At 49.1% G+C, this 27,639-nt stretch overlaps 1 protein-coding gene across 1 annotated transcript; it reads left to right on the top strand.

Annotated features, from left to right (window-relative positions):
* The first annotated feature begins 212 nt into the window (after positions 1–212).
* Positions 213–27,639, top strand: UROC1 (urocanate hydratase 1). Its single transcript, XM_049766508.1, has 20 exons — positions 213–380; positions 3,517–3,647; positions 4,596–4,689; positions 5,587–5,646; positions 5,856–5,984; positions 6,099–6,160; positions 7,255–7,321; positions 7,407–7,550; positions 9,234–9,322; positions 10,663–10,725; positions 11,022–11,201; positions 11,705–11,802; positions 12,633–12,705; positions 13,245–13,366; positions 14,702–14,772; positions 15,614–15,712; positions 17,136–17,235; positions 22,056–22,137; positions 26,010–26,109; positions 27,417–27,639. The coding sequence occupies exons 1-20, from the start codon at positions 255–257 to the stop codon at positions 27,555–27,557; spliced, it is 2,031 nt and encodes a 676-aa protein (XP_049622465.1). The 5' UTR covers positions 213–254; the 3' UTR covers positions 27,558–27,639.

Here is a 27,639-nt window from a genome sequence, read left to right as displayed (position 1 = left end):
GCCCCCAGCTCACCATCTTCTCCCCTGCAGAGATCCCAGGACAGCCACTTCCCCCACACCTCCCCTTCCTGCTGCTTCATGTCTGTCCACAGGGCAACCAGCCAGCCTAGGGGCCAGTGACCTGCCCGCCCCCACGTGGCCCCTTCTACAGGCCCAGGGCCCAATGAGGGGATGAGGGAGGTGACAGGGACGAGGTACCTAGCATGTGCAGGGATTGCCCTCACATTTCCTCACCAGCCTTCCTCTCAGCTGCCATGGCCAGCCTCCAGGCCCTGTGCTCCGGCCTGCCCCTGCAACCTCTGCCAGAGAATAGGGGTCGCTGGGCTGGGGTGCCCCATGCCCCTGTCAGGACCCCTGGCCTCAGCCCTGTTGAGGAAAAGGTAAGAAGCTGGGCTACTGTGGGGATTCCCTAGTGCCTGTGGGATGGGAGTTAGGGGTGGCGGTAGGGGGTTCCCCACTTCTCTCTGCAGTTCCTCCACCCAACCTTCTATCTTCCCATGGGGCAGCACCCTGTGTGTATCACACCCCATCACTCGCCTTCTAATCAATTAGAAGGCTATCTTAGGGTACAGAATTACAGTCCCCATTAGAGATGAGAACCCAGCTGCAACAGAGGGGCACTGAGTTATCTGCCTGGAAGGCAAAGACAGGGGAAGACTTTGAACTGGAACTATAGTGGAATGTATGTAGGGATGTAGGTAGTATGTAGTATGTAGCATAGTATGTAGGGATGAAGGGCATGAGACACAACAGATACAGAGAAGCCTGAGGTTTCTCCTTCTGTTCTCTGGACTCAGAACTTTCCAGCAGGGCACAAACACAGGCACCCATGGGAGCAGGCACCCAGAAGCTCAGAGAGGTGGAGGGGTGTGTAGGGAGGTTGGGGCCAGTGGGAAGGGAGGTGGTGGGAGGAGAAAGGGGACGGGGCAAAGATGGGGTGGGGTTGGAGGGCAGGGCACTTGGTTCCCCTTCCTTCTTGCCCCAAGGTCAAAGCAGAAATGTCACCGCCCCTGACTTTTGACTCCAAAAGTACCTGGACACTGAGTGAGAAGTGACCTGCTTCTCAGTAATGTGGCCTGGGGAGTGAAGTTTCTAGAATTAGCCCAAGGTGGGGAGGGGAGAAGTAGCAGTAGCAACCTGGAGGGCCAGGCTGTGGCTGTGACCACTGAGTTCCTGGGTGATGGATCCTGGGTGACCAAGTTTGAGGAATACAGTTCAGATAGTCCCCAAGGCAGCCCTCGAGCCTACCCCACCCACCAGTGACTTCCTCGCCTGCCCAGGCCTCTGTCAGAGGGGCTACACTGGAGCAGGCATCGGCAGCTTTCCTGTGGAACTGGCACCGACACAGCCGGGTCAGCTGCAGACCAAGTTCAGCTAAGCGTCTACTCACATCTTTCCTCAAAAGGAGAAAGGGGGAAGCTTTTAATAGATTCGCTGGCATGAAGCCACGACTCATCTTGGGCTGGAGCAATCGTACAGAGGCTATAAGGTGCTTATCTTGCACAGGGCCAACCTGGGTTCAATTCCCAGCATTGCCAGGAGAGATCCCTGGGCATAGAACCAACAGTAAGCCCTGAGCACCACTGACTATGTCATGAACATCCTACCCCTTAAAAAGTGTGGGGGGGGTGGCTATAATGATAGTAAAGCTTTTGCCTTGCACAAGGCTGACCTGGGTTCAATCCTCGGCATCCTATACCGTCCCCTGAGCCTGCCAGGATTAATTTCTGAGCATAGAGCCAGGAGTAACCCCTGAGCACCACTAGTGTGGCCCATAAAACAGACAAAAATACATGACTCAGTTAAATTAATGGATTTGGGGAGTAAAGAAAACTTCAGTATTATAAAAAGGAAATCTTGGGTCAAGAGAGATAATACTATGAGCTGAATACATGCTTTGCATTTGGAATGTCAGGGTTTGGCGCCCAGTATTGCAATGTCTCCCAGGTACTATCACACCGACCTCCCTAAAAAAAACAAATCCTATGCAAGACCATTGGCATGGAGACTAGTAATAGTAATAGTCTAGCAAAGAGGGTTTTGTACTGTGTTCAGGCTTCAAGAAATTGCCGGAGTCTACTTCATGTTTTCAGCACACATCCTTATTCTCTCAGGGCAAACTGGATTTCTACAGCCTTCAGATAGGGCTGAAACATGTTGGAATTTGCTCTGGAAACTGACAGGGTTTAAACTCCTTCACTGCACCCAGCGCCTCAACTGTGCTCTGCCATAATACACACAAAATCCCAGAAGTTAACCAGGCCTCCCTCATCTCATACATGAGAGAGTATCAAGTCTCAAATCTCAAAACACCCACAAAAAGAGCCAGTGTCACTGGAAGAACATGGACATCAGGTCTAGACCTGCAGCGATCCCTCTTAGCTGCTGGTGCAATTCAGGAGAGGGACTGGCATGTATGAGAAAAGAGAAATGGCAGCTAGACTAGGAGTGGCTGGGTAATAAAGGGTGTGTGTGTGTGTGTGTGTGTGTGTGTGTGTGCACTTATATACTCTCACCTTGCTTTCAAAATCATTAAGTAATCAGGGCTGGAGCAGTGGTGCTAGAGGTAAGGTGCCATGAATTGATGGATGAGTGATGGGTGGATGGTTGAATGGATGGGTGTACTACTCTAATTCCCAAAAGTTGTACTTAGGGAGAATAGTCAGATAAAGGGCTTCACAATCCATCAAGCATGTCCCTGCCCCCTTCAGCTATCTCCTCTTTTTGTGGACTCAGAATCTCTTCTCCTGGGTTAATGATCAGCCCTTAGAAGGTTCCTCTTTGATTTCTTTTTCTTTTTTTATTTTTGGGCCACACCCGGCAGTGCTCAGGGGTTTACTCCTGGCTCTGAGCTCAAACGTCACTCCTGGCAGGCTCAGGAGATTATATGAGATGCTGGGGACCGAATCCAGGTCTATCCTGGGTAGTCTGCATGCAAGGCAAATGTCCTACTGCTGTGCTATCACTCTGGCCCCTCCTTTGGCTTCCTATCCTATGGCTGGGCCCCCCCTCATCGTGATATTCGATTTCAGCACAGCACTGGCACTGGCCCCTGGCTCCACCTAAGTTGGTGAAGGGCATTTCTCTATACTCAAACCAGGTGCTGTGTTTTTTCACTGTATCTGTATCTTACTGTACTTCTTGGAATAGATATTACTCTTCCTCATGAATCTGCCATTTCCACTAGCCCCAGACCTCAGGGTAAGCCTCTCTTGGGGTCAAGCTTGGGGTCAAACAGCCTAACTCCTAGCCAGCAAGAAGAGAGAACTAGAGGTCTGCCTACATGGAAGGGGGTAGGGATCAGGGAGGCTTTCTGCAAGAGGTGGCATCACAGGAGGCTGGAGTGAGAACAAAACGCCTCTGAGTGCTACTACATGGTTCTGAGTGTGGCAGAAGCAAATTCTGCTGGGAATGGAGGATCAGCCATCATGGCGCCTTGGGATGCTGGGCCTGCTGCCTCATCCTCTCAACTGCTCATCACCCCTTTCCTTCTCCCCTACATCTGTGCACACCCAGTTGGCACTGAGGAATGCCCTGCGCTACTTCCCCCCGAGTGTCCAGAAGCAGCTGGCCCCCGAGTTTGCTCAGGAGCTGCGACAGTACGGACATATCTACATGTACCGTTTCTCCCCCACCATTGAAATGAGGTGGGTGCATCTTTGCATAGGACACTGCTGGGGGCTGTGTGGTCATTTTTGGGCTCGTCCATGAAATTGGGGGGAAAAGACACATGGTTGAGAATCCCCCAGACTCACAACCTTCAGATCCTTCAGTTCTTGGGTGGGCCGGGATGGACAGTGAGTTCCTACTAGTTGCCAAGTGCTGCTGTGTTTCTCACCGGAAACCACACTTGTCGCCATTATTCTGTACCGTTCCAGAAGCCCTGACTGGATTCTTCCAGGGAATGTCCTTTTACCATCAAAAGGGAGGAATCTGAACTTGAATAGGTGTCCAGGAACTCAGAGAGCATGAAGAAAAAAAGAGATGCATAAATGCTGCACAGGATAGAAGTTTCTGGAAAGCGATGTCACAGCTGATTTTCTCCCAGTTGGCACCTGCTTGGTGGGAGCTGGTCTGGGTTGAAGGGGCTGGTGGTGAATTCCCCCTGTGTAAAATAAATTCCATGCTGTAAAATTCACTACCACCATCCCGCATGGTATTTCTAACCCCAGGCAGATAGATCTGAAGATGCAGGGTAGCTGCTAAGAATTAATAAACCAAGCTAGTCAGGAGAGAGTGATGGAGTCAGTGGCTATTTGCCTCATGGTATCTCTGAGCACACCAAGCCAAACTGACTTTTCTTTATTCTCCCAATACAAGTTCAACTAGGTTGGGGAGGGTAGTGATCTTAGTAGGCTTTTACAGATAAAAGGGATAGATTTAAAAATAAAAGAGGAAGATGGGGATGCCTTTGTTTTGGGTTCATCATTGAGTGTCTTCTTACACCCCACCCCGCACCTTCCATGGGAAAGCCATGCCTTGTCAACCAACCCTGTGTTGCCAGATGCTGGGAGTGAGCCTCAAGTGGGCCTTGGTTTAGAAAGAAGGAAGTTGGTTTCCCCCATCCCATGCTTTAATACTGGTCTCCCTTGCAGGGCCTACCCAATTCATCAGTACCCCTGCCGGACGAAGGCTGCTGCGGCCATCATGCACATGATCATGAACAACCTAGACCCAGCTGTGGCACAGGTAAGGCTGGAGAAAATAAGCATGGTTTGCTCACAGCCCAGCTGGAATAGCATGAGACACACCAAGAATTCCTTTTAAATTCTTGGCTAGAAATAACACTAGATTTGCAGGAAGTTGGATAGACCAACAACAAAAGATTACCACCTATTCTATAAGTTTCTCCTGGAACTCCTAGTTTTAGAAACTAGGGTCTAGCACATTAGTGTTGATGCCAAGAACATGTGTGACCTCATGGAAAAGTACAAAGCAGGGTAGGTAGGGCACTTGTCTTACAGGCTACCAATCTGTATTGGTTCCCAGGTGTGATCCCGGATGGAGCTCAGAGCCAGAAATAATCCCTAAGCACAAAGAAACAGACTTCCATGCTTGATTTTATTTATCTAGGAAAATATCATGTAAGCAATTTGGAAACCATTGAGATGTTCTTGCAATGTCTTCTCCACTCAACCTTGAATTGGAGGGGCAATGATTTATACAGGGAACCATGAGGTTTATATGGGATAGTTACCTATTGACCACCTACTGGCCACAGATGCCTATCCCAGACAGTCTGGGATAACCACCACTTGAGAAAGTACAGTTCCTAAACTTTACACTTGAGGATGACAAATTCCTGGAGTTCAACCACAGCTGGCATCAGAGAGATTTTTCTCAACCCCCGAATATGAACACAGGAGAATAGAAACTTGAGACGTGGTCCCAGAGACCCCACCCTCAGGCCCTGTATTGACTTATCCTCACCCCAGGCTAAACCCTAGCTCTGGAATTCACCCTTTCAAGTTTCCCTTTCAGCAGAATGCACCCCTTGGTCTTCTAGGAATATCATCCTCAGCCCTACAGGATGGAGTCTTGCCCCTCCTGGGGCCTCCAACTCAGACACCTTCATATCTCTTGCAGTTTCCCCAGGAGCTCGTGACCTATGGAGGAAATGGACAGGTGTTTAGCAACTGGGCTCAGGTACACAGAATCAGGTTACCTCAGGGGCTTCTCTCCCTGCTCCCCTTGCTGCCCCCCTGTGTTTGAGACAACCACTTAGGAATGTCAACAGGCCATCACTACTATGAAGTTGCCTTGTGGGAATTACCAGGTCTCTAAGGAATTGGGGGCCATCCCTGGACTGTGCAGACATTTCTCCTCTCATACTCTCCTTGCTGTGCTCTCTACAGTTCTGGCTGACCATGGCCTACCTGTCACAGATGACTGAGGAGCAGACGCTGGTCATGTACAGTGGACACCCACTGGGCCTATTCCCCAGCAACCCTACTTCTCCCCGCCTGGTCATCACCAATGGGATGGTGGGTCCTGGGGTGCGGTGGCAGCCCACAGGCAGCAGGATAGCCCAGAGTCTATATGTCTCATTTCCCAGGCTCTGTACTGCCCCATGCCCAGGTCCCTGCCCTCTCTTCCAGGTCATTCCCAACTATTCCTCCAGGGCTGAGTATGAGAAACTGTTTGCCTTGGGGGTCACAATGTAAGTGGCCCTTTCCATTTATTTATTTATTATGGGACTCTGTGATCTGGCTGTGTTTTATTAATAAACAAGCAAGAGTTTCTGTACATACACACACATATGCTTAGTGGTACTCAGGACATATCTGGTGCTGCTGGATTGCAAACTCAGGACATCAAATATGCCAGACATGAGCTTGACCACTTGAGACATATACCCAGCTCTCATCAGACCTTTAAAAAACCACATTCATACAGACATTATAAAACCATTGTCATACAATTTATTCCATGTTTCTATGTTTCCTAATAGTTTTATCAGTATATTACATCATGCACATATGAGCCAGTATGGCACAATTTAATGGTGACTTTCCCCAATTTGTTTGTTTGTTTTTGTTTTGGGACCATACCTGATAGTGCTCAGGGGTTATTCCTGCCTCTGCACTCAGGGATCACTTCTGGCAGTGGTCAGGTTACCATATAGGGTGCTGGGGATCGAACCTGGGTCAATTACATGCAAAGCAAGTGCCCTACTTGCAGTACTACTGTTCTGGCCTTTTTTCTCAAATTTTAAAATGAATGATTCAATTTAAAAAGGTAAATAGGCACTGGAGAGTTAGTATAATTTCTTGTGGGGCAACACCTGGCATTTCTGTATGCCAGTATGGCTAAACCCAGAAGTGCTTGAGGGCCATGCAGTATCAGGAATGGAATCCAGTGAAAGGCCTATGCTCTATCACTTGACATATCCCCAGAATATTTAAAAAATATATTTATCAAAGATAAAACCAGAGAAATAGAACAGTGGGCAAGGATTATGCTTTGTACATGCTTGACCAGGGTTAGATCCTCGACATCTCACATGGTCCCCTGAGGATGCCAAAAGTGATCCCTAAAGGATAACTACAATTCCTATGAGAATAAATCCATTGGAAATGGCCTGTGAGGTGAGGAGACCCAGAATTGAGGGACTGGAACCTTTTCCACACTGTTCTGTCATAAAGGCTATGTACAAATGCATTGTGGGATAATTCCTGGGAGGTGGACGCCCAGAGGTGGCAGGGAGAAACCTTTCTTCCTCACCCCACACTCTCTTGCCTTCTCTGTGGTCAGGTACGGCCAGATGACAGCGGGCAGCTACTGCTACATTGGACCCCAAGGGATCGTCCACGGCACTGTGGTGAGACACAGGGCCACGCTGGCCCCAGGGACCGGTGACAGCTACCCCAGGAGTAGACTGTGAGTGCCTGCCTCCTCCCCTGCAGCTTACTGTGCTGAATGCCGGGCGTCGCTACCTGGGCGCCCAGGACCTGGCGGGGAAGGTCTTTGTCACTTCTGGACTGGGTGGAATGAGTGGAGCTCAGGCCAAAGCTGCAGTGATCGTGGGGTGCATCGGTGTGATCGCAGAGGTAAGCATGTTGGATTGTCCATTGCCTTCCCTCACTATCATCTCTAAAGCCGAGGGTTCCCAGGGTGAATTTTTTCCTACCCTCTGTCCCTTGCCCCCTGAGTGCCCTCCCTAACTTTCTGGTGTTGACACATCCTCTTTGCCAAAACAGAGCTGGGATGCAGGGATCTTGGAGAGAGCTTGTCTGTGCTTTGACTTATCTGTCCATCGACCAGAGGGTCCATCTGGTGAATGATGTTGCTATGGACCCAGATGTACAATTGAGACTTCCTGCCTTTCCATTTTTGGGGGGTTGGATGACCTGTGTGATGTTTCCCCATCTTAGGTGTTTGTTTACTTGTATCTTCCATAGCCACATTGTGAATGCTCGTTCAACAACCTTAACAATCAAGACCAATGTCTCAAAATTCTCTTGGGACCCCTCATGGAAACAAAAGAGCTGCTCCAGCTCCAGCTATTTGATCCACAGACAAGGCAGAGAGAATGGAGAGGGGGGGAATGCAACCACTATAGTGATCCTAATGTCTCCAAAACCCTTCCCCGACCCCTGTCCTGCACTGAACTAGTGTTGGATCAAATGGATGTGTTTGTTTTCCAGTGGAAGATTATCTTATTTTAGCTCACAGCATGGGAAGGAGAGAGGGGATTAGCAGGGCTGAGGTTCACCTCCTGAGGCTGAGTGAACCAGGAAGCCAGAAAGGGTCAAAAGTCCTGCAGCCCTGAGGCATGTTGCATGCAGATGGTTTATTAGGTCAGGGTAGGGGGAGAGAGAAACCCTAAGAGTTGAAATCCCCAGTGTTGGTGGAGATGTCAGTGCTGTGGAAAGAAGGAAAAGAGTTCTACAATACTATCCAGCATGTGACATATGATTCTACAAATACCTGCACTTTGGGGCACAGACAAGGCCCCTCTGAGGGTGGAAAGTGAGGTTTGAAGAGTTGTTTCTACACCCATCCTCACCGCAGTATCATTCACAATACCAAATTTCCATCCAAAGGAAGGATGTTACACAACAGGATGCAGCTCAGTGAAGCCAGCACGTATCTGAAGGACCAATGCCACCATGATATTCCACTTAGCGGACCCTGGAGCCATCAAATTAGAGACCCACCGTAGAAATGTAGTTGCCAGGGTCTGACAAGTGAAGTGGAGAGGGAGAGGGATCCTATTTAAGAGGGATTCTTGATTTATAAGCTTTATAGGGGCAGGGGAAGGGAAGTGGCTCATCGGCAAGGCACATGCACCGTATGCATGAGGTCTGGGTTTAGTCCCAGCACTGCCCCCACCCCCAGCCTACACACACATATGTATTATGGGACAGATAGCAGTCGTGACAGTACAATGTAGGTATATGTGGAACTAGGGAGACTGTATGGGCTTTTAGAAGCTAGAGAGATAGCACAGCAGATAAGGTGCTGGTTTTGAATGCAGCAGACTCAGGTTCAATTACCAGCACTGCATGTAGTTTCCTAAGTCCCTCTAAAAATGAACTCTAAACACAGAACCAGGAATAAGCTCTGAGCAATGCTGGGTGTGGCCTCCCCACCCCAAAAATGTATGTATTTAATCTCATGGAACTGAATCCAGGAACATGGTTCCTGTGGTGAATGTTTTGGTTTTGTGTGTATGAACTCCATAAGTGATTGTTGAGTGGCTAACAGGATGTTCCTGGGTCTCACTACAGGTGGATAAAGCTGCCCTCCTAAAACGACACCAGCAGGGCTGGCTGATGGAAGTGACTGACAGCCTGGACCGTTGCATTGAGAGACTCAGGTACCATCTGTGAGATGGGAGGACAGCAGGGCAGCAGTTTGAAGCTGAGTTATGCCATGTGGATATTCACAGCCTGAAGCTGGATCACAGAGGGCACCACTAGGGATTGCCAGGGCAGAGACCCATAGCTTCCCAAGGGCACAATAAAAACTACAGTAGGGGCAGGGGGGCATCTCAAAGGGCTGGAGTACATGCCTGGTATTCATGAGGCCCTGAATTTGACCTCCACACCATATGCCCCCCAGCACCACCAGAGGTGGCCCTGGTAGCCTCTAAGCACCACTGAGGAGACGCATCCTCAAACCCAGAAAATATTGAAGACACACATATTTGAGAAGCAATTAGGCCCAACCTATTGGATTCATGTAGACTTTCTTATCTTTTATCCATTCTAAAGTGGGTGCTCCCTTAATTTCATAGGAAGTCAACACCCACAGTGTGAATTGAAGGGGGGGGGCTGGCTCCTGTCCCAGTGTAGCCTGTGTGCTTTCTAAACACTTTACACCCACACAGTAACACAAGAACACACATTTGCATATGTATAGGCACGTATATACACTCACATATATTCACTTACAATCACACATAATTCACACACACATATAGCCACACAACAACCCAACTCACACACACACACACACACACACACACACACACACACACACACACACACACACTCACAGATGAGCCAGAATGAATCCTCACTAATGACCTGTAGTCTGCCTGCTTCCAGGACTGTGAGGATGCAAATGGGAAATCTGGGGTCTCATAGAGGATCAGTTGCCCTTCCCAGCAGGCAGACACTTGTGTGGGACTCACATATCCTCTCCTGTTCTTAGATAAGTTGTATGAGGTTTTCAGGGCACAGGGTAGAGGGAAGAGCTTGCAGGCACCAGTTGGGGTCTCTATGCATTTCTTCTGTAGCAGCCACTCCACCCTGTCTCCTGCCATTCTCGTTGCCTCTTATCATCTTTATAAAGGCTTCCATGTTTAAAAATCTGCTTCTCAACCTTGCTTTCTTGTATTTTTTGTCCTTTGTATCTGGGGTCATCTTCATAACTTCCACAATACTCAAGTCACCATGAGCCAGTTCTAGAAAGATTCCTGCTAAGTCAGAGCATCACTGGCTCTCATGGAGTGATGCCTTGGAAAGTTGGTTAGGTCCATGCTCCTGTCCAGGGGTCACCCTGGCTCTGTGTCCCAATGAGCTGGCCTTCTAGGTCCCTGTGTCATGGACCCATTGGTGCACATGTTTTTGGTGGCCTCCTGGGCCCACTATGTTTGTGGATTGTGACTGATATAGGTTTGACAACCATCTGTGCTGCTCTGTGTCCCTTTAGGGTTGCCAGGAAGAAAAAGGAGGTGCTCAGCCTTGGGTATCATGGCAATGTGGTGGATCTTTGGTAAGTGGGGTGAGGCTAGTACCTTGAGAACCCCTTCACCTCCTCCGGCTTTTCCTCCAACACGGTGTGAATGCTGGCCTCCTTTGAGGAGGTTCTGCCCTCAGCACTCACAGCCCAGGTCTTATCTGGCTCATCAGGCACCCAGGAAGAGTTTTCCAGAGGGGTAGCAATGGGACAGCTGAGGGGGGCAAGACCAACAAAGGGACAGTGGGGGGGGGTATGCGGTCCTGGAATGGCCAGCCCCAAACTGAGCCCCTTATGTATCCCAGCCAGCTCTAACCACTGTGTTTCTTTAGGGAGCGCCTGGTCCAGGAACTGGAGACCACAGGGGAGCTTCTAGTGGACCTGGGATCAGACCAGACGTCCTGCCACAACCCGTTCAATGGTGGCTACTACCCTGTGCAGCTAGGCTTCTCTGAGGCTCAGAGCCTCATGGCCTCTGACCCTGTGGCGTTCAAGGGCCTGGTACAGGAAAGGTGACACAGGCATGGAGAACAGGGGTTGGCATGGCTGTCAGAGCTTGCAGACAGGACAATGCCCTCTACATCTGCTTCGCCAGGAGCAGTTTGTGGCCTTGCACAAGACCCAGACAGAATCCTGGGTGCATGTGCCTCATGGCAATGTTGGGGAACAAGATGGGGAGGGATATTTGCAACTCCCGGCATATGGCAGTGCTGAGTGATGCTGATGGAAGGGGAAATGATTCCAGATGAGGGACATTGGCTCATGTAGCATATCAGCACAGGCCTTGGAACTGAGTAAGACTATGTGCTTCCCAGAGCCCAGTCTTATTGATCACGAAACTTGTCAATAAATGCTTGAAGAAGAAAGAGGATTGGAGGAGGTGCTTGAGTGGGTGGGAACTGTGCATGGGGTAAGGAGCTGCTGGAGCTGGTGGTTGGGACCTTGGAGAACAGGGTTTCTGAGGGAGAGGGGGAAGGAGTCAGCAGAGCTGACAAGACACAGGACTCTATTGCAGCCTGAGGAGGCAGGTGGCCGCCATCAACAGACTGGCCCAGGAGAACTTCTTCTTCTGGGACTATGGCAATGCATTCCTCTTGGAGGCCCAGAGAGCAGGTGAGAGTACAAGGGGTATTGAGGGGGTTGAATGGGGTGACACAGCAGAGCCATCAGGATTCATGGAACCCCCCCCCATCAGTGATTTGGGCCTTGGTTTCTCCATTTGCTTTGAGAATGGAAGAGTAGGTGAGGAGTGCCAAGGGAAAGCTCAGCGGGGAAGTGCTACCTGCCTTACAGATCTGACACCTCCAAGGAAGTCCCCAACACAGCCCATATTGCCAAATAGCACCCCTGACCCCATGGCCCTGCCTTTGGGCACACTCCAATCAAGCGTGTGGGACCACAGACACTAAAGGAGCCACTCCTGGTCCGTATATCCACCACCGAGGGGAGGAAAGGCACAGGAATGAATCTCATTGTTATTTTGGGGATGAGTTTAAGGCCACACCTAGCAGTACTCAGGGGATCTTCCTGGCTCTGTGCTTAGGAGTAACCTCTGACAATGTCTGGGGTTCATTAGTGCATATGGCTTTACATACAGTGAATAGTCAATGTAGTTAGAGTGTGTGTTGTGTGTGTGTGTGTGTGTCTGAGAGAGAGAGAGAGAGAGAGAGAGAGAGAGAGAGAGAGAGAGAGAGAGAGAGAGAGAGAGAGAGAGAGAGAGGAAAGAAGTAGGGGAAAGAGAGGGGAGAAAATAGATGAGAAATGGAGAAATAGGAGAGAGGGGAAAGAAAGAGAAAAGAGGGGAAAAGGGGAGAGGATAAAGGGAAAAGAAGAGAAAGAGGAGAGATGGAGAAAGAGAGAGATAGACAGAGAGAGAAAGAGAGGGAGAGAGAAAGAGACAGAGAGAGATGCATGATGCGGTGTGGTGTTGGCTCTGATTACAGGCGCTGATGTGGAAAAGAAAGGAGCCAATAAGACAGAGTTTCGCTACCCCTCATACGTCCAGCACATCATGGGGTGAGTGATGGGGCCCTGGCAAGGAGGGTGAGGCAAGCCTCATCTTTGCCCACCCTGGAGGTCACATGTGAGGTCCTGACAGGGCAGAGTGGCCATGCTGTCACCGCAGTCTATCCACCTCAAATGGAACAGCAGGGTCCCCCTGAGGGGTGGGGTCTGGTGTTGGGACCCTGAGTGCTGAGCTGCCCTGGGAGGGAAGGCCCAGACCTTTTGTCTCTGAAGTTTGGGCATCCCCTGGTTGTGTAGGAGAGGCTGGACCCCAGGCTGTGAGGGAGATGTGGAGATGCCCCAGTGACCAGGGTTAAAAACAGAAGCCTGGTGGCCATGCAGAACCCACACGCAAGTGTGGGGCCTCAGATACTGTGAGGAAACACAGAGATGGGATGGGGAGCAGACAGGGGCTCTCTCAGAGAAGAGTGGTAATGTAACATTCAGTGGAGACCCGAAGGATTGGTCGAGGAACATTGGGAGTACCCAGATCCTACTCTTGTGCTGGCCATCATAATTTTAGTCCCCTATTGATGGCCACCTCCCCGCAGGGACATTTTCTCCTTGGGCTTTGGGCCTTTCCGTTGGGTGTGCACATCAGGGGACCCACAGGACCTGGCGCTCACGGACCAGCTGGCTACATCTGTACTGGAGGAGATCATTGCTGGTGGAGGTGAGAACATGGCAGATGGGTGGCTTGCTGGCCTACACTGGGGACACAGAGGGGCCCCATGAACATCTGCCTTTCTCCTTTCAAGGCCCTCTTTCTCCTAGTCTGGATTATCTTTGTCTGGCCGCGCAGACCACAGTCTTGGTTGTGGCACCTACCACATGCATGGTGGCTCTCAAATTCCCCCTCTGCAGCTTTTAGCCCCCAATTCCAAAGTCCTCTTCATTCTGGAGGTTCTCTATTTGGGGCATTTGTTTGCTACACATCCCAGCTGGAGAGGCAGTGGGGTCAGGAATATAGAAGTCCAAAGTTGCAGTTGGGTTGAAGGCAATCGAGCCCCTACATGGTAGGCAGAGACATTAGTGGGGCGAAGGGGAGCCCCAATGACTTATGATGGTGAACTCCAGACCTCTCTCTAATGAGTGGCCTTTCAGCTATGGCCGCCTCTGGCTTTGGGGCCAGCACTCACTCCAGGCTTGAGTAAGGCAGATAGTGGAGTAGCATCTATGTATCTGAAGAAATACAACTATGTATGCAGCATCTATGTATGCAGAAGAAAGACGCAGCTAAGGTGAGGTACTAAGACCCAGAGCACAGGTAGATATTAGGAAGCGGAATCTCCCCTTCATTCTCGACAACTGCTTTCAGGGAATTAGCAAGTTTAGTTTAAGTTGCTTGTTTTGGGGGGCCACACTCAGCAGTGCTCAGGGCTTACTCCTGGCTCTGTTGTCAAGGATCACACCTGGTGAGCTCAGGGAATCTTGTGGGGTACTGGTGATCGAACCTGTGTCGGCTACATGAGAGAAAAGCTTCCCATCCTCTAGCCTATGCCTCCAGCTGTTTTTATTGACATTTCTGTGATGTTGGTGTTAACCCCTGCTTGGCCCCTATGATCCTACCCACAAGCTGGTGGGAGCAGCTGAGAGCATCAAGCTCCCACCCTCCAGTCTGTGGTGACTCCTTATGGCTCAGGAATAGGCACTTTCTGCCCATGCATGGCTATGGCCCACCATATCCTCTTTACCTAGGACTGCTCCCCCCAAGGTCCTTTGTACATAAGACTTAGCTAGATTAGCCCGTCCCCTAAGGAGAGGCCTTTAGTCCCTTATGCCACCACTTCAGTGACATCCTCCCCAGTTCTCATGTATGTGTTCCCTGCATTGACCCACCTACTGGATAGCAGAACTTATGGATTCCAGGATTCATGATTGTCTGGCATGGGGGAAGTGTATGGGGGCTACTGACCCACCTCTAGAGGGACCTTAAGAAGGTGGGACCTCCACAGACACACAGGAAGCTGTGGCTCCTGTTTTCTGTGACACCTCTTTCTCCCTGCAGTGAACCCAGCAGTGAAGTTGCAATACATGGACAACATCCGCTGGATCAGGGAGGCGGCCAAGCACCAGATGGTAAGGGCACAGCCTAGTATGGAGCAGCATCAGCCCTAAAAGTATGGCTGTAAGACTTCAGGGGAGCTTGATGAGCCTCCTAGGAGACACCTCCACAGGCTGTGGGACCAAGATGCAGGGACTTTTTTGAATGTTGGCCTGGACCTCTGGGGCAGTGGCCGGGGTCCATTCCTCACCAGGTCACCCCACGAACAAAAAAAAGGTGGCTCTGAAGGCCTCTTAGTTTCTGGTGGCAGCACATGTGATTCAAGCACAGAGACTGCCTGGTGGCACTGTGTAAAGAGAAACAGAGCCCAGGAACCTATAGCATACCTGCATCTCTGTTGGGGTGCTGCAAGCAAACATGGTGGGGTACTGCTTCGGCTTGTGGGTCAGAAAGACTGGTAATAAGGAGCTGACTTGTGAGTTGAGGTTAAAATTCTTGAAGGAAGAAGCAGCCATGTAGCCAGTGAGAGAGCCATGGCCCAGGCTCCCAGTGGGTTCTGGGAGGTCCCAGAGCTGAGAGGGGACTGCCCCCAACTTCCTGGGTCTCTGTTCCTTTCCTGGAGTTTTTAGGGTCCAACAAGGCTGATGCCCCAGTTGCAGGGGTATGGAACATGTGTTGTGTGGAACAGAATTAGTGTCAGCCTTGAAGGGTCTTAAAAAGATTCTGGGGACCCGGAGAATTGGTGGACAGGCAAAGCCTGAGCTGAACTAAAGATCAGACTTCAGAGTGACCACACATCTCAGGGGTCCTCCAAGACCAGGGTCCCTCTTGGGCCCCTCTGGCTGCTGGGTAGCACTTGTTGTCATGTTGCATGTCAACATGCTGAGTCATCCCTTCTGGCCCTTCTCTGCTCAGGTGGTGGGTTCCCAGGCACGGATCCTGTATTCTGACCAGAAGGGCCGCGTGGCTATTGCTGTGGCCTTCAACCAAGCCATCACCCGTGGGAAGATCAAGGTGACAAGCTGCAGGCCCTGTTGAGATGTCCCCAACTCTTCATGTGTCATATAAGGGGCCCAGAAGGGATGAGACTTGTCCTCTGACCCTGTCCCTCACTTTGTGACCTGGGGCAAGTCAGATATACTTTCTGAGCTTCTGCTTCCCCTCCTCTGAGCTGAAAGAATTGTGTCAGAAAACTGTGTTGGGGGCTGAAGAGATAGTTTGCCTTGCATGAAGAATGATGGTGGTTCGAATCCTGGCATCACATATTGTCCCCCAAGCCTGCCAGGAGTGATTTCTGAGCATAGACCCAGGAGTAACCCCTGAGTGCTGCTGTGACCCCCCCTCCACAAAAAAAAAACCCTGTGTTGGTGAGAGCAGAGTTTCAGGGTAGAAAGAGCCTCTTACGGCCACTTTTCCTGCTTGCTCTTGTATATTTTAAAATGTGGTAAATGTCCCCTGCTTCTTCCTGCTCTCTTTCATTTTTCATGCCCACCTGGATGGAGCTTGGGTAGGGAAACTGTCTTCCACTCTATGTGATGAAAAAAGTGCCAGCAGAGTCAGCCCAATGATGGGTAAAGGCAATCAAGACAGAAGTGCAAAGGCCATCTCTGTGCTAGGTCCTGGGGGCCCCAGCCTTACACAGGGAGCCCCTCAGCAAACTCCATTAGGAACTCTCCCCAGCCGTGGGGGGACTTCCTCGGAGCCTGTATCACACTGGTTAAGCCAAGAACTGGGCATTTCGTTCTTCCATTCATTCCTTTGACAACCCTAACTGAGCACCACCTCTGTGCAGCTAAAACTAAGAAATAGGAAAGGTAGGAACCCACCATGCCTTACACTCACTAGTGAAGGAAAATTTACAACACACAGGGAAAGGTATGTGTCAGTTCTGAGAACATTCCAGAAAGTGACCAACACTGAGGAAAATGTGCAGGCAGGGAGCAGGAGAGTGGCAATTTTGTTTGAGGTGGTGAAAATAGTCCTTTCTGTGTTATGAAGGAAGGTCAAGTTGAGTGCAAAAGAATTTCAGGAGGAGTCAGAGTACCTAAAAGCAGGCAGTATAGGTGAAGTTAATACAGTAGGAGGAGACCCAGGGCTGGGAGAGGGTCCCCTTTCTGCCTGTTCCCTTCCCAGGTAACACTGGGCAGGCTGCTGACCTGTTTCCCTGTATATGAAATGGAAACTTCCCACCTCCCTGGACAGGGGACTGTAAAGAGACACAGTCACCATGGCTCCTGCACAGAGCCAATTGATGATCTGTGGGATCTGTGAGTGTTCCAGTGAAGCCCCAGAAAGTGTTGCTTCCTCTTGCTTCAAGCCTGACTTCTAAGACATTAGATTGATAGATTGATAGGGCAGCTAGTGACTTGACTCTTGACCTTTGCCCTTTGCCATGCCAGTCTGGCTGTACTGTCAGTTTATTCCTTCTATCCCACAGGCTCCAGTGGTCCTGAGCCGAGACCATCATGACGTAAGTGGCACGGACAGCCCCTTCAGGGAGACTTCCAACATCTACGATGGCTCAGCCTTCTGTGCAGGTAAATGCAACTGAGATAGTGGGGACAGCAGAGCCTGTCATATGGGATCTAGAGTTGGTTGGAAGGAGGTTTGGTTCATTTGGGTCAGTCATGAAGTGGTGGAAAGGGGCTGCTTGGGAGAGATGGGACACAGGAGGACTAGCCAGGCACAGGAGGTTTACCTTTGGGCTGTCCCAGGATCCAGGGACAGTTCCTTGCAAGTGAGCGAGCCTCAGCAAGGTATGGGAGGTCTGAACCACCACACCTCATCTGGAAGTGGACATAACAATATGAGTATTGAGAGCCGTGAGGTGGAGGGAATGAAAGTCTGGAAAGGCTCCTTCCATCCTGAGCCAGATCTCACCAACACAGTTTTCTTTTTTCTTATTTAAATATTTTTGTTTTGGTTTTGGGGCCACACTCAATGATGCTCAGGGCTTACTCTGGGCTCTGTGTCACTCCTGGCAGTGCTTGGGGACCATACGAGGTCCTGGAGATTGAGTTCTGGTCATGGTAGGGTTGGGCAACATTATTGGCATGCAAGGCAAGTATCCTACATTCTGTGTATTGCCTTGGCCCCACCACCATGCTTTTCTAATAGGATCCATTCATTTGTTCTAGATTCTCAGTTTGTGAGGCTGAAGCAGAACCCCCTTATCTTTTTAGTATCTGGGGCCAGGCTATCATCCCTGATATTGGTCTTTTGAATCTTCTTTCTTTTCCCTGGGCCAGTTGGGCTAAAAAATTACTCATTTTGCTTGTCTTCTCCAAGAAGAAGATTTTAGTTTAATTGATTGGTTAGGCTCTTGTTTTTCTGCTTCTAAATCTTTTTGTTTTTACTCTTTGATCTTTCCTTCCTCCAGTTTTTTTGGGATTTAATTTGTTTTTCTTTCTCTGAATTTGTAAAGTGGCAACTGCAGTGACAGATTTTTTTTTTATAGGGTGCCAGGATTGAACATGTGTAATCAAGTGCTCTACCCACTGGACTATTGCCCTGGTCCTGATTTCTTTTCTTTTTTTTTTTTTTGGCCACACCCGTGACACTCAGGGGTTACTCCTGGCTATGCGCTCAGAAGTTGCTCCTGGCTTGGGGGACCATATGGGACACCGGGGGATCGAACCGCGGTCCATCCAAGGCTAGCGCAGGCAAGGCAGGCACCTTACCTCTAGCGCCACCGCCCGGCCCCTGATTTCTTTTCTAATAGAAACATTTAATGCTATGAGTTTTCTCTAGAAATTGCATTCCTAGCACATTACATTATTTCCCTCCAGTTATATCTATAAATTTGGGGAGGCCACATCCATATGTGCTCAGGGATTACTCCTTGCTCTGTGCAAGCTTGGGGACCTATCAGATGCTGAGGATGGACCATATGGGATGTTGGGAATAGAATCTAGGTCGACTGCGTGCAAAGCAAACACCCTAACCATGTTGACTGGATGCAAGGCAAATTGCTCCATCCCCTTAAAAATATTTTTAGTTAAAGAACTGTGATTTACAAAATTATTGATAGCTGGGTTTTTAGGCATACAATATTTCAACTCCAATCTCACCACCAATATCAACTTCCCTCCATCAGTGTTCCCATACTTCAGCCCCCATTAACTTTCCTACCTCCCACCTTGACAGGAACATTCAACAAAAGTTGAACTCAACAAAGTTCAACAAGAGGTTGCCACTTAGAGCTCAGGTTTTCAGTGTTGTTGAGTCTGTGCTTTTGATCTATAGGTATACTGTTCTCCCACATCACCAATATAACTGAAGTTCCAACCTTTCTTCCCCATTTACTACTCATACCATCTTCTTCTTTACCCCTTGATTTCTTTAGTTTTAAGTCGTTCTTCTCCCTAAGCTTTGTGCCTAAGGGTCAAGGGTGATCTAAGCATTCTCTCCTTTACTACATTACCTTTTCTTTTCTAGTTAATCTGCATACCAGAGATAAGTAAAATCATTTGGTTCATCTATTTTCTGGCTTAATTCACTCAACAATTATTTTTTGGCTCCAACCAGGTTGAAGAAAATCGCTTTATTTTTTTTTCTTGAAGTTGCATAGTTTTCTATTGTGTGTATACATATACACACAGATATATACATAGATAGAGAGATAGATATACCTATATATATATTTTTTTGGTTATTTTTTGGTGGGTCACACCCGGCAATGCTCAGGGGTTACTCTTGGCTCCATGCTCAGAAGTCACTCCTGGCAGGCACGGGGGACCATATGGGATGCCGGGATTTGAACCAATGACCTTCTGCATGAAAGGCAAACACCTAACCTCCATGCTATCTCTTCGGCCCCCACATATATATATATATATATATATATATATATATATATATATATCTTCATGATCCATTCATGTGTCACTGCATACCTATGTTGATTCTAAATCTTAGCTATTATACTAAGTGCATCAATGAATGTGTTGCATACATACATCTTTTAAAATGAGTGTTTTTAAGTCCTGGGGGTAGATACCCCAAAGTGGAATTGCTGGTTCACCTAGCAGCTCTTTTTTTTTTTTTTTTTTTTTTAGGCTACACCCATTTGACGCTCAGGGATTACTCCTGGCTATGCGCTCAGAAATCGCCCCTGGCTTGGGGGGACCATATGGGACGCCAGGGGATAGAACTTCGGTCCTTAATTGGCTAGCCCTTGCAAGGCAGACACCTTACCTAGCGCCACCTTCCCGGCCCCACCTAGCAGCTCAATTATAACTCTCCAAAGTTTTCCACGGGTATTGAACCAAACATTCCCAACAGTGAGAGTTCCTTTCCCACCACATCTCCACCTGCCCAGATTGTTCTTACTAATTTTGGCATGTGCTATTCTCACTGGTGTGAAATATCTCACTATTGATTTAGATTTCTTCATGATAAATGATGGTGAGCACTTACTCGTGGTGCCTATTAGCTATCTACCAATCTTCCTCTGAGAAGTGTCTATTCATTTCCTCTCCTCATTGTTTGAAAGGGTTTTTGAATGGTTTTTGTTGTTAATTTTTGTGAGTGCTTTATGTATCCTGGATACCAACACTTTCTTTATCTGATTTGTTGACTGCTAATATTTTTTTTCCCATTCAGTTATCTATTTTTAGTTTGTGTTTCTTTCTTCATAAGAAACTATTTAATTCAATGTAGTTCTTTTTTATTTTTTCTATTTTACTTTTGTTGACTTTGTCAGTGGTATCATGTCATAGAAGATGCCTTTGGGTTCTAAATTTTGAAGCATTCTGCCTATATGTTACAGTTTCCAGTCAAATCTCAAGGTCTTTGACCCACTTTGAACTGACTTTTTTAGAAGGTATAAAATATGAATTCAGCTTTAATTTCCTACTCGTAGTTATCCATTTATGGAAGAGACTATCATCACTCCATTTTAAGTTCTTAACCTCTTTATCAAACATGATCTATCTGTATATATGGGTTTTTGATTCTGACCCATTGATCAGAGCACCTGTTTTTATTTCAATAATACACAGTTTTGATTACTTTAGCTTTATAATACAGTTCCAAAGTAGGTACTGAAAAACCTCCCAATTTTTTATTTTTCTTTATGGCTTTGGCTCTTTCTGGGCTCTTCTGATTCCATACAAACTTTATTATTGACTTTTTTAGATCCTTGAAGAATATTATTTGAATTTTGGTGGGAATTGTACTGAATCTTTATAATAAGTTAGGTAGGTTAGTCATTTTAAATAACGTTGATTCTTCCCACACATGAGCTATTTCTTGCAACTATAGGTTATTTAAAAGTAACTTTTAATTTGTACACTTGGGGTAATTTTCCGTTACCTTTTTGTTATTTACTTCTGTTCAATCTTATTATGGTCTAAGAACTTCACCTTGTTTCTGTTCTTGTAATGTATGAAGAGTTGTTTTATGTCCAGAATAATATGGTCTCTCTCAGAATACATGAGAACATGTATTCTGGTGTTGTGTGTATATGTACGCATGTGTGTGGTGTACGCACTAACACTCTTATTTTTTGAGCCACACCTAGAGGGGTTCAGGGGCTATTTCTGTTGCTCCTAGTGGTGCTTAGGAGAACATGTGATGTCAGGGATACTGCATGCAAGTATGCACTCAGAACTAACTTTCTCTAGTCCCCAACCCTGAATTTTTGGTAAAGAACCCTCCCTATGATTCTCAGCAAACTGGCCTCTAAGGCTGCAGCCAATAATGCTCAGGGGACCATTTCATGTTAGAGATTGAACCAGAGTCAGCTGTGTGCAAGGCAAGAGCCTTAACCACTGAACTATCTCAATAACATCCCTATCCCTACCTGCCACTCTGTGTTTTTAGAGGGTGGGAGTGAGATGCTGTGTATATTGCTAAGCCCAAACTGCCACCACATCTGTTTTATTTGTTTTTGTTTTTTTGAACCACACTTGGCAGTGATCAGGAGTGACTTCTACTCTGAACTCAGGAATTAATACCTAGTGATGTATGGGGGCCATATAAGATGTCAGGGATCAAACCCAGGTTGATTTTGCGTGAAGGCAAACACCCTACCCACTGTACTATCTTTCCAGTAATTAATTCTTTTGTTCCTTTTGCTTCTAAAACCCTTTGTGCAGTATTGAGTACTAGGGAAAGCTGATGGTGATACATGGTTATTCATCAATTTCTCCTCCGTTTGCCTGACTTTGCAAAAATTAATGGTTGCTATCTCCTGTCCCAAGTCTCCTGTCCTAGTTCTCTGTCTTTCAGACCCAAGCAGTGCACTCTCTGCTAGTGGCAGCTGCTGAGGGCCACTGTTTCCCCCACCCCATCTCTAGCTAAAAGAGGGCCACCTTGCCCAGTAAGTGAGTGCTAGGGGCCTCTGTTTCTACAGACATGGCTGTGCAGAACTTCGTGGGAGATGCCTTTCGCGGTGCCACCTGGGTGTCTCTTCACAATGGTGGAGGTGTCGGCTGGTAAGAGGGTTTGGGAGAACTCTGTGTCACAAGTTCAGGTTCATATGGCATCTTGGGAATTCTTTCCAGGCTTCTTTGGCCCCCCTCAAGCTCCCTTCCCCATATACCCCTGAGCTTTCTCTGCTGCTGGCTTTGCAAGACCAGGCTCTGCCTTTGAACTGGAAGGCTAAACATTTGAGTGCCTAAAGCAGGGGCTGTCTTGCATGGGTCATTATACCTTTTAGGGTCAGCTGGCAGGACACAAGCATTGGTGGTGAATGCAAACACACATGTCAGTTTCTTCTTGCTTTCACATGAAAGTGCTTCCCTTTCAGAACAGGTATCCAGAATGCCATGGATAAAGTGTAGGAAACCTTGGTTCTAGGCTCCCCTGGGTCCACAGGGGACTCTAGCCCATGTCATGCAGACACTGATTGAGGTTTTTTTGGGGGGAGGATCTAATTCCTCCCAGAAAAGTCAAGGTTTCATCCTAAAGATGTTTCCACAATGTTGGCATTGGGGGTAAAGAATTCCACACCACCAGCCAATTCTTAGGCTCTGACTGTGTGTCCCACAATTCTATCTACCTGGAATGCACAACAGAAACCACAAACATGCCTCCATTTCAGCCTCCTGAAGGCTTCTCTATGTACAGCGGCCCTCATCACCATTTGTCCGGCTCCATTGATTTAAAAGTGCCACCCATAGAACTCAGGAAACCGATTTATTCCTTGGACAGCAGGTATTTTACTAAAGGATATGAACGGATAGGAATCCAAGTGATGAGATTCACGGTGATGAGACACACGGGCAAGGACCAGAACAAAGGCACTTTCGTTTGCTCCGCACTGAGTGTGGGAACTAATAACATGGGGGAGCCATCCGGCTAAACAATTCTAAAGCTTTGCGAACCCCCACTCTTTTTTTATTGGGTGGAAGGGAGGTTGTTATGGCGGCTTCATTACATAAGCACAAGCAATTCAATCAGTCCATCTCCAGCCTCTGTTCCCTTGCCAGAGAGAAGAGGGCAGTGGGATGGAAGTTCTTACTTTTTGGTTCCCCCAGATACTCCTCCTTCCTTCCTCCTTACGCCAAGGCTGCCTATCTTGAGCAAAGACGTTTTTGTTGCCCTCATCATTTAGGAAATCCCAAGAGTTTTAGTTTTAGGTACTCTGTGGCCAAGAACAAGGAAGGCAACCAAATATCTAATTATGTATTGTACAGCTCCATCTGCTGCTCAGAATGAGGAATATTTAACACCTCATAAGATCCACTGGGAAGCATTTGCTAAACTCTCAAAAATCCAAGGACAGAGAGATAATACTCTCTGCTAAGACTCTTGCAGATGGCAGCCCCCAATCCCTGGCACCTCATATGGGCCCCCGAGCGCTGCCAAGAGTGATCCTTGAGTGCAGAGACCTTAGTAAGCTCTGAGCACCACCAAGTATGGCCCAAATACTAAAACAACAAACTCTCTGAATCCACTCCCTCCCTTAAGGGACAAAGATGTACTTTGCTGAGGAGGGAACAGAGACCCCAAATGCTCTTGTCCCTAAATGGTGGAAGTTCTTTGCCCCTCAAGAGTCCTGGAAGTTTCAGACAGCAGAGGGTGCTGTGGCCCCAGAGAGGAGCACTGCTCTCAGGGGCCTCTCTGCCTTGATCTTCACCTGTTTGAGCCATATCAAACATGATCTAACCAGCTATTTCCTTCAACTCCCAAGTTTCCTTGGGCATTCTGGCTGGGCTTTTTACCCCTCAGGGCTGGAATTCCAAGCTGCAGGCCTGACAGATGGTTCTAGAGTCCAGTAGATAGTAATAAGACCAGAGTGCTTCCTTTCTACTACCGAGGCAGTGGAGGAAAACAGGACAAAGAAGGATTTGCTCCTGTGTCTTGGGAATCAGGCATCTCAAAGACCCAGTTTTCTGCAGATGTGTGTGTGTGTGTGTGTGTGTGTGTGTGAGAGAGAGAGAGAGAGAGAGAGAGAGAGAGGAAGGGAGAGGGAGAGGGAGGGAGAGGGGGAGGGGGAGAGGGGAGGGAGGGAAGGGGAGAGGGATAGAGGGGGAAAGGGAGAGAGGGAGGGGGAGAGGGGGAGAGGGAGAGGGGGGAGAGGGAGAGGGGGAGAGAGAAGGAGGGGAGAGGGGAGGGAGGGGGAGAGGGGGAGAGGGATAGAGGGGGAAAGGGAGAGGGGCAGAGGGGGAGGGGGGAGGGGGAGAGGGGGGAGAGGGAGAGGGAGGAGGGGAGAGGGGGGGAGAGAGGGGGAGAGAGAGGGAGAGAGGGGGAGAGAGGGGGAGAGGGGAGAGGGAGGGGAGAGAGGGGAGAGGGAGGGGGAGAGGGAGGGAGGAGAGAAAAAGGGGGAAGAGGGGGGAGAGAGGGGGGAGAGGGGGAGAGAGGGGGGAGGGGGAGAGGGAGGGGAGAGAGGGGAGAGGGAGGGGGAGGGAGAGGAGAGAGGGGGAAGAGAGGGGGGAGAGAGGGGGAGAGAGGGGGAGAGGGAGGGGAGAGAGGGGGAGAGGGGGAGAGGGAGGGGAGAGAGGGGAGAGGGAGGGGAGAGGGAGGGGGAGGGAGGGGAGAGAAAGGGGGAAGAGAGGGGGGAGAGAGGGGAGAGAGGGGAGAGAGGGGAAAGGGGGAGAGAGGGAGAGAGGGAGGGAGAGAGAGGGGGAGAGAGGGGGAGTGGGAGGGGAGAGAGAGGGAGGGGAGAGAGAGGTGGAGAGGGGGAGAGAAGGGGGAGAGAGGGGGAGTGGAAGGGGAGAGCGGAAAGGGAGGGGGAGGGGGAGGGGGAGAGAGGGGGAGGGGAGGGGAGGGGGAGAGAGGGGGAGAGGGGGAGGGGAGAGAGAGAAGGAGGGGAGAAGAAAGAGGGAGGGAGGGGAGAGAGGAAGGGAGGGGAGAGAGGGGGAGAGGGAGAGAGAGGGAGGGGAGAAGAAAGAGGGAGGGAGGGGAGAGAGAGGAAGGGAGGGAGAGAGGGAGAGTGAGAGAGGGAAGGGAGAGAGAGGGGAGTAGAGAGAGGGAGGGGGAGAGAGAGGGATGGGAGAGAGAGGGAAGGGAGAGAGGGAGGGGAGAGAGAGGGAGGGGGAGAGGAGAGAGAGAGGGAGAGGAGAGGAGAGAGAGAGACTTTTCAGGTTGTATGACTTGCCCAATGCTACAGAGTTGGCCATGGGACTCATCTGTTTTCTCCTGCATCCATACCTAATGGTACACAGGACAGCAGAGGGCAGGAAGGGGCTGAGAAGGACTTGGACCACCCAAGGTAGAGCCCTCTGTTTATAATCTTGCTTAAGTGGATTCCCAGGCACTTTCCCTTCCTGGGTCTAGCCAGTCAGTAGCCCCGGCTCCCAAGGCCTCATTTCTGGAGAGTTCTGCATGTGGCTTCTAAGTTTCTACAGCTACTCTCTGATATAGTCCTCAGGAATCACCTAACGATGCTTCACAAATATTTAAAGTATTTATAAAAAAATACCCAAACATATAAAGAACACATAAAGCACATGCAAATACACACAGAGAAACAAGAAGTCTAAATAGCAAATGAACTCAAGTTCTAAGCAAGTAACCAGGAACCTCAAAGACACCTAAAGAAGAAAGAAGGGGTTGTGAAGATTCAAGGAGATTCGAAAAGAACAAATTTGGGCATTTCAAGAAGGGGTCCCTGTTTAGATAGCACCCTGCTCTTTCCCAACCTCCAAAGCAGTTATGTCCCCCTTAAGAAGGAGGGACTGGGCGGACCCTGAGGGTCAGATAAGCTGAGTGAAACCCAGGGCAGAGGTGGGTGGTATGGACTGAAAGCACTAGAAGTAACTTCCCCTCCCCTGCCCAGTGCCCCTTCTGATTCACATTCTACTAGGCTTCACAGTGAAAGGTCATAACCTGGAAGTAAACTGAGGGCATGTACTTCTTACAGGGGCGAGGTGATCAATGGGGGATTTGGCCTTGTGCTGGACGGGACCCAGGAGGCTGAGCAGAGGGCCAGGATGATGCTTGGCTGGGATGTCTCCAATGGAGTAAGTTCTTCCCCCACCCTCGAGTCCCCTTCTTCTCTCTAGGGCTTTCTCTGGACTCCAGGAGGAGTCCTGCACCCCTCCCAGGCAGGGGCCTGTCCTGTTTTGCTTACTGGGGTCTCCTCAGAACTGATCCAGAGTTATCCTTGTGTCTTTCTTCTTCACCTTAACCTTCAGTTCAGCCTGGAGGAGGGCCATGCAGTCATTCACCCCTCTCTGAAAGAGCACCCCGTGATGGTCCCTCCACCCACTCGGGGTGGGCAGGTTCAAGCGTCCTTCTCAACCTGTGGTCTGCAATCTGTGGTCTGCTTGGCATGTGTGCATGGTGGGGTGTGCACATACCACTCTCTGGGACCACATTCCCATTGGTGAGAAGCGGGAGGCTACAGAAACAGGTTGAATGGCAGATATGTATGAAATGGGGAGGGAGGCCAATGGAGTCTTAGATTTGGGTGATGGAAGACTTTGTTGGCTTGATGATTGAGGATCACTGGACTCAGAGTGTGAGCACAGAGAGAGAGGGACTAACTGTGGGGAGCCCCCTGAGGCCAGGAGGTCTTCAACCTGGAGACAGGGGAGCAGGGAAAGAGGTGGGTATAAAGGTATGTGGGTGTGGGGATTGGGTTGGCAGCAAGGAGGTGGGGGTGGGGGCTGCTATGGTGAGTCCAAGGCACCCTTCTGGCTGTTGGGTCATTGGGGAGGAATGTGCTGAAGCAAGATTTTCAAGGCTGCATAGGGGCCAATGAGGATTCTAGAAGGATTGGAAGGAGGTCTAAGATAACTCCTAAGCTCCACATCAAGACAAGAGAGAGGGGAAACCTACAGAAGGGATGCAGGGGGATGATGCAGACACAGCAAGCCTCTCAGCAGAGCCCATGAAGTGCAGGTGCAGGCTTTGAGATGCAGCACGTTTGTATGTGGATGGATGTGAGAGGGCTGTTATATATCTGTGGTGGAATGTGTGTGGTATATTATGTGATATGTATATGCATGGAAAGTGTGCAGTATATATGCAATGTGGATTGTGTAGTATATGTGTGAGTGTGGAAAGTGATATGTGTATGAGAAACGTGTAAAGTATTTAGTATGTGTGTAAATGTGGTCTGTGCATATGGAAAGTGTGTGATATATGTGTTGTGTCTGTGTATTGTGTGTGAAAAGTATGATATATATGTGATATATATGGAAGAATATATATGGTCTTTGTATGATTGTGGTGTGTATATGGTACATGCATATATAGATGCGTATATCCCACACCTGAACCTTTTCAGGAACCTCCCTCACCCTATCTCCCCTCCTGACTGCAGGTGGCCCGGCGCTGTTGGTCGGGGAACCAGAAGGCTTATGAGATTATCCAGCAGACGATGCAGGAGAACAAGGGCCTGGTGGTGACCCTCCCGCAGGAGGTGGCTGATGAGCGCATCCTTCAGCAGGCATTGCAGCATTGAGCTAGATTGGCAGCTAGCCATGGACCCCCAGTTTCCAGCCTGACCCTCACTGTCCCTTCTGTCCACCTGACCTCCAGGGTCA

This window comes from Suncus etruscus, chromosome 20, assembly GCF_024139225.1.
Source record: "Suncus etruscus isolate mSunEtr1 chromosome 20, mSunEtr1.pri.cur, whole genome shotgun sequence".
Lineage (NCBI taxonomy): Eukaryota > Metazoa > Chordata > Mammalia > Eulipotyphla > Soricidae > Suncus > Suncus etruscus.
The sequence above is the reverse complement of the archived record's forward strand: the minus strand, read 5'-3'. Positions and strand labels throughout refer to the sequence as shown.

Excerpts from the sequence above, each read along its gene's own strand:
- UROC1 (XM_049766508.1), top strand. The coding sequence starts at position 255 with ATGGCCAGCCTCCAGGCCCTGTGCTCCGGCCTGCCCCTGCAACCTCTG. Across the intron at positions 5,647-5,855 it reads TGTTTAGCAACTGGGCTCAG|TTCTGGCTGACCATGGCCTA; the intron begins GTACACAGAATC and ends TGCTCTCTACAG. Across the intron at positions 26,110-27,416 it reads GCTGGGATGTCTCCAATGGA|GTGGCCCGGCGCTGTTGGTC; the intron begins GTAAGTTCTTCC and ends TCCTGACTGCAG.